The sequence below is a fragment of the Cebus imitator genome, unplaced genomic scaffold (genome assembly GCF_001604975.1).
Source record: "Cebus imitator isolate Cc_AM_T3 unplaced genomic scaffold, Cebus_imitator-1.0 Scaffold121, whole genome shotgun sequence".
NCBI classification, from domain to species: domain Eukaryota; kingdom Metazoa; phylum Chordata; class Mammalia; order Primates; family Cebidae; genus Cebus; species Cebus imitator.
The window spans coordinates 4,083,286-4,088,931 of NW_016107436.1; the positions used below are offsets into that span (position 1 = coordinate 4,083,286).

General features: G+C 51.4%; 1 protein-coding gene across 1 annotated transcript in view; it reads left to right on the forward strand.

The window, feature by feature from the left end:
- The first annotated feature begins 2,798 nt into the window (after positions 1-2,798).
- Positions 2,799-5,646, forward strand: part of GGNBP2 (gametogenetin binding protein 2) — a 42,767-nt gene continuing 39,919 nt past the window's right edge. The window contains exons 1-2 of the mRNA XM_017539729.2: positions 2,799-2,985; positions 3,510-3,735. Coding sequence (XP_017395218.1) covers positions 3,643-3,735 — 93 coding nt within the window. The 5' untranslated portion in view covers positions 2,799-2,985; positions 3,510-3,642. The remainder of the gene's footprint in view (positions 2,986-3,509; positions 3,736-5,646) is intronic.

Genomic DNA, 5,646 nt, shown 5'->3' on the forward strand with positions numbered 1-5,646 from the left:
AATACGTTTTCATTGAATTCCTATAGTATGTGAAACAGTGTCCAAAGATACTGTGTTCAGTCGACCTAACAGACAAGCCAAAATTAGGGAAGGTAAGCTCAGATGGAAAAAGATTGTTGTGATCTCATTTTATTATGTTTTACATATGTGTTTTAATATCTTTTCAGAGATTTAAATCCCCAGGCTGAATACTCTTTAGTACCTGGTGTGTGATCAGTAATCAAAGTAATTAGAATATAATGAGTCTTTGCCAACCAGAATCCTAGTGAAGTTTAAAAGGTTTAAAGTAGGTACATTAAGGCTGGGCATGGTGGCTTGCACCTGTAATCCCAGCACTTTGGGAGGCTGAGGCTGGAGGGTCATGAGGTCAGGAGTTTGAGACCAGCTTGACCAACATGGAGAAACCCCATCTCTACCAAAAATACAAAATTAACTAGGCATGGTGGTGCATGCCTGTAATCCCACCTTCTTGGGAGGCTGAGGCAGGGGAATCGCTTGATCCTGGGAGGGGGAAGTTGCAGTGAACGGAGATAAGGCCATTGCACTCCAGTCTGGGCAACAAGAGCTAAACTATGCGTCAAAAAAAAAAAATGTGGGTACATTAATTGATGTAGCCAATATAGGAGCACCTCTAGATATTGAAAGCCAGTGTGTGTGTGTGTGTGTGTGTGTGTGTGTGTGTGTGTGTGTGTATACAATTTTATTTGAGATAGAGTCTCACACTGTCATCCAGGCTGGAGTGCAGTGGGGCGATCTTGGCTCACCACAACCTCTGCCTTCTGGGTTGAAGCAATTCTCCTGCCTCAGCCTCCCGAGTAGCTGGGATTACAGGTATGCATCACCCCAACCGGCTAATTTTTGTATTTTTAGTAGAGACAGGGTTTCTCCATGTTGCCCAGGCAGGTCTCGAACTCCTGACCTCAAGTGATCTGTCCACCTTGTCTCCCAGTCTTGGGATTACAGGTGTGAGCCAATGCACCCAGCCTGTATTGTTGTTGTTTTTGTTTTTTGAGGTGGAGTTTCCCTTTTGTTGCCCAAGGTGGAGTGCAGTGGTGTGACCTCAGCTCACTGCAACCCCCCTCTCCCAGGCTCAAGCAATTCTCCTGCCTTGGCCGAGAATCCCGAGTAGCTGGGATTACAGGCATGCGTCATCACTTCCGGTTAATTTTTGTATTTTTAGTAGTTGAAGGGGTTTCTCTATGTTGGTCTGGCTGGTCTCGAATTCCCTACCTCAGGTGATCCGCCTGCCTTGGCCTCCCAAAGTGCTGGGATTCCAGGCGTGAGCCACCGCACCCAGCTTTTAAAAAAAAAGAAAAAAAACAACAACATAAAATGGGAGATTCTCTAGATTCAAGCTAATAATCACACTCTTCTACTCTGCTAACATGGCCAGAAGACACAAATATGTACCAGGGAATCACACCTTTGGGAATGAACAATGGTTCTTCGTTTATTATGTCACTCACCCTAACAATGACCACACAATGTCCTAAGTCAACATGGCTAAGGGGTTTTTGCTCTTAATCTCTACGACTCCATGTGATGACCAAAATACTTTTTAAAGGTATCACAGCTCCAGCCTATTCTACCAGGAAATACAACAGCAAATGGTTCTATCCTTCAGATCGCCAGGACTTTCACAGGCTAAATATCTTTTCAACTCTTTTTTTTTTTTTTTTTGTCCAGGGTGGGGGGGAGAGTCTTGTTCTGTCGCCAGGCTGGAATGCAGTGGCGTGACCTCAGCTCACTGCAACCTCCCTCCCGGGTTCAAGATACTCCTGCCTCAGCCTCCCTAGTAGCTGGGACTACAGGTGCGCGCTACCATGCCCAATTAATTTTGTATTTTTACTAGAGATGCTGTTTCACCATGTTGGTCAGGACGGTCTAGATCTCTTGACCTTGTGATCCGCCCGCCTCGGCCTCCCAAATTGCTGGGATTACAGGCTTGAGCCACCGCGCCCGGTGATATCTTCCAACTCTTTTGGTTTCACAACAGACCTCCAAAACCTTCAAGGCCAGAACTGAGCACCCGGCGGCGAGAGGAACTGTCTTCACAGCAGTTCTGTTTCCTCGGAGATGGCAGGAGGGAAAGGCCTTCGGCCAGTGCCAGTACTTCGTCCAAAGGAGTAACTGCTCACTTTAACTCAGCCCAGGAAGTTCCTTTGGCCAAGACGCACACACACACCACTGTCCAGTTTTCTATTTCCCTCCAGTGTAAAGACAACCACAAGCTGTCAGCACTTCACTACTGCGGTCCCCTAGGCGGGATAGGGATGCAGCTAAGCGGCGGGGCCCTGACGAGCCGGGGTGTCAGGGCCCTTTCCTCCCCCTCCCGCTACGAAACGCGAATTCAGTGGCGTCAAGGGCCAAGAGACCAAGGCCAGAGTTTGTCTCTCTCCCCACGATGCTCGTCTTCCTTTCCTTAACTGCCTTCCGTCCCCTCTGACCTGGGATCCTCGCCACCTACCCAGGTTCACCGCCCGGAGTCGGCCCGGAGTCAGGCGAGCTCGCTTCGCTGCGCCCCTCCGCCCTGGGGAAGCCTTCCGAGCCCGCCGGCGAGGGCCTGAGGTTGGGCGATCATCCCCCCTACCAGTCCTAGTTCGGGTCTAGCAGAATGGCTGAACTCGGAGGGCTGCGCCGGTCCTGACGGAGGGACTGCCAGGGCGGCCCCCCATCCTTGGGGCGCAGATTTCTACAGCGGAGACCCCAGCGCGGCAGGCCCCAGTCTCGCGAGATGACACTGGCCCCGCCCGGTGCCGGGCCCCGCCCGGCCCCACCTTCCCCTCGTCCCCCGCCCTCCCTCCCCCACTCCCCGCGGCGCGAGCGGCTGACTGCCCGGAGAGGAAACGGCATTCGGAGCCGCGCTCCCGCCCAGGCCGGCCCTGACGCGGGCCTCGTCAGCTGGTAACGGGGAGCAGAGGTGGGGGTCAGGGAGGCGACCACGAAAACGGTGAAGGTCGGAACCGACAGCCTCCTCCGAGAAGGGTGAGGAAAGGGTCTGAGCCTCCCTCTTCCCTGGGCTCCGCAGAGCCGTGACGGGGTCGACCCCTCCCAGGGGCGGGGTCGCGCTGGGCAACTGCAGTCCAGGGGCCGACTGGGCGGGGTGCGCCTAGAAACCCGGAGAAGGGGTCAGCTGAGGGAGGAGGGCACCCGGGCGGCGGGTGGCGGGGATCAGGCTGTGGGGCTTAGGCCAGGGTTGGGGTCCTGGGGCCGGGACTTCCGCGGCGGGCGGGGAAGCCCCCGGGCCGGACGGTCCCTTCCGCCTCTCCTTTGGACCCTGACGGGAGGCCAGCGGGCGGGCGGGGGCCGGGCGGGAGGGAGGTAGGGAGCGCGGCGCGAGGGGGCGGGTCCCGGCGTCGCTGGGCGCTCATTGGCTGAGCACGTGTGGAATCGGGTGATGGGAAACGCAGCCCGGCTCTCCCGTCCCCTCCCGCTCCGCTCCCTGCCCCCCGTGGCGAATGTGCTGCGCGGCGGCCGGTGCTTACGCTCGCGGGGTTTGGCTGTTGCAGGCAGGAGCTGGGAGGAGGCGGCAGCAGCGGCGGTAGCAGGAGCGGCGGCGGCGGCGGCGGCGGCAGCGGCGGCGGCGGCAGCAGCAGCAGCTGGGAGGAGGTGGTGACGGTGGCAACGGCAGCGTCGGGGAGGATGGCGCGACTGGTGGCAGTGTGCAGGGACGGGGAGGAGGAGTTCCCCTTCGAGAGGAGGCAGATCCCCCTCTACATAGACGACACCCTGACGGTGAGCGGGCCGGGCCGGGCTGGGCCCGCCGCTCCCCTGGCAGCTGTTTCCCCTCCTCCCCCTCCCCCAGGCCGAGCGCTGCGCACTGGAGAAAGAGTGTGTTGCAACTCCTAGGCGAGGCCTTCTCTCCAGCAGGCCCCACAGACTCGCCTTTGCAGTGGGTCGCTTGGTAACCTCTGTCGGCCCCAAGCCCAGAGCTCCGTACGCACTCCCTCTCTCTAGATTTTCCTTCTTTTGGAATCTTCTTCCTTGACCCTTTCCGTTTAGGAGACGCTGCTTTTGCCAAAGCACGCGTCTCGGAGAGGGAGTTGAAGGATCTTGGGCGTTAAGGGCCTACCCCTTACAGAAACCACCTACCCTCGGGGAGGCTTAATTACCTGGAAATGTCGCATTTGCACTGCTACCTGTGTATTTTCTGTTTTAATACTGGTCGCTCTCACTACATAAGCTTAATTGCTGAGGGCAGAGTGACATGCTCTGGCACAGTCAAGATTCCACTAACATGGTTTGATTTCGTTGTAAATAGTCCCGTATTGCCTAATGCATTAAAACTCTTGAAATGATTGTACTGCTAGGCTTGGCCTCTTCAAAATGGGCTTTCTTGGCATTATTTAGTTTACAGGTGGACTTTTTTTTTTTTTAAAGCAAGGCAAATTATTGAATGTGTAAGAGTACTATAAAAAGGTGATTGCTCATCTTCAGTGTTAAGACCCAGTTCCGGGTACTTTCTTCTTTAGAGTTGGTAGTGTAGCATTACCGACCCTCTGCCCTATGTTGCTGTACTATTTCCTTTAAAAGGAAATGGCTGAAATTTGAATTGAATCTGAACAGGAAATGAGTGCAGTTGCTTGCCACTATTTCTTAAGAAATTAACCTTTTCCGAATACCTTTTGAAATCTGTGTTTTGATGATGCTGAAGCTTTGGATTATACATTTGCTTATTTCGATAAGGTGCAGCTAAGTCTCTTCATCTCATCAGTATTCTTTTGCTATCAAAGGCAGTTGATTAATTTTGTTCCTTAGTATTTTTTTTTTTTGCAAATATCTACCGAAGTTTTTTCGAATTTTATGTAAAATGCAAGTCATTGTAGAGATGCCAGTCTATGCCTTTATGCTTGCCAGTCTCAATTAAGACTTGATTGAGCTGCAGTACTCTAAAAAGGATAAGAGCTATTGAATGACTTAATTTATTAGAACTTTTTAAGTGACAGCGTATACAATTATTAAAGTGCACTTATTTTTCATGAAAAAGGTAGAATGATTTGTTCTGACATAAATAGTGTTGATGCATTAGAAATTACTTGTGTGCCTTGATTATGATTTCTGTACTTTTTGCATTAGAAGTATAACGGACTTGTATTTTTAAATAGTTGAACCTAGCGCTGTGATCAAATTAAATAATGCATTTCTCAGTTTGGATTCCGGATAGGAATTCATTTGTTGATATTTTCTTTTTTCTCTCCCCCGCCAACATAAACACTTTTCTAAAGCATATAGTTTGATGTCAGCCTTTGAGGTTTATTGTCCCAGAATGGCTTTGGAGTTAAAAAAAATTCAGGGAATTTGGATGTAAGATTATAATTGAGTGAATAACATCAAAACAGGGAAAACCAACATAAATTAGGCTTTAAAAGACACATTAGTTCATGGAATACTCACATGACCATCTTTGTGAATGCAGCACATTAATACATCTGTCATATAGCACTTTAAAATGGCCAACTTTTGCCGGTCGTCGTGGCTCAAGCCTGTAATCCCAGCACTTTGGGAGGCCGAGGCGGGTGGATCACGAGGTTAAGAGATCGAGACCATCCTGGTCAACATGGTGAAACCCCGTCTCTACTAAAAATACAAAAAATTATCTGGGCATGGTGGTGCGCGCCTGTAATCCCAGCTACTCAGGAGGTTGAG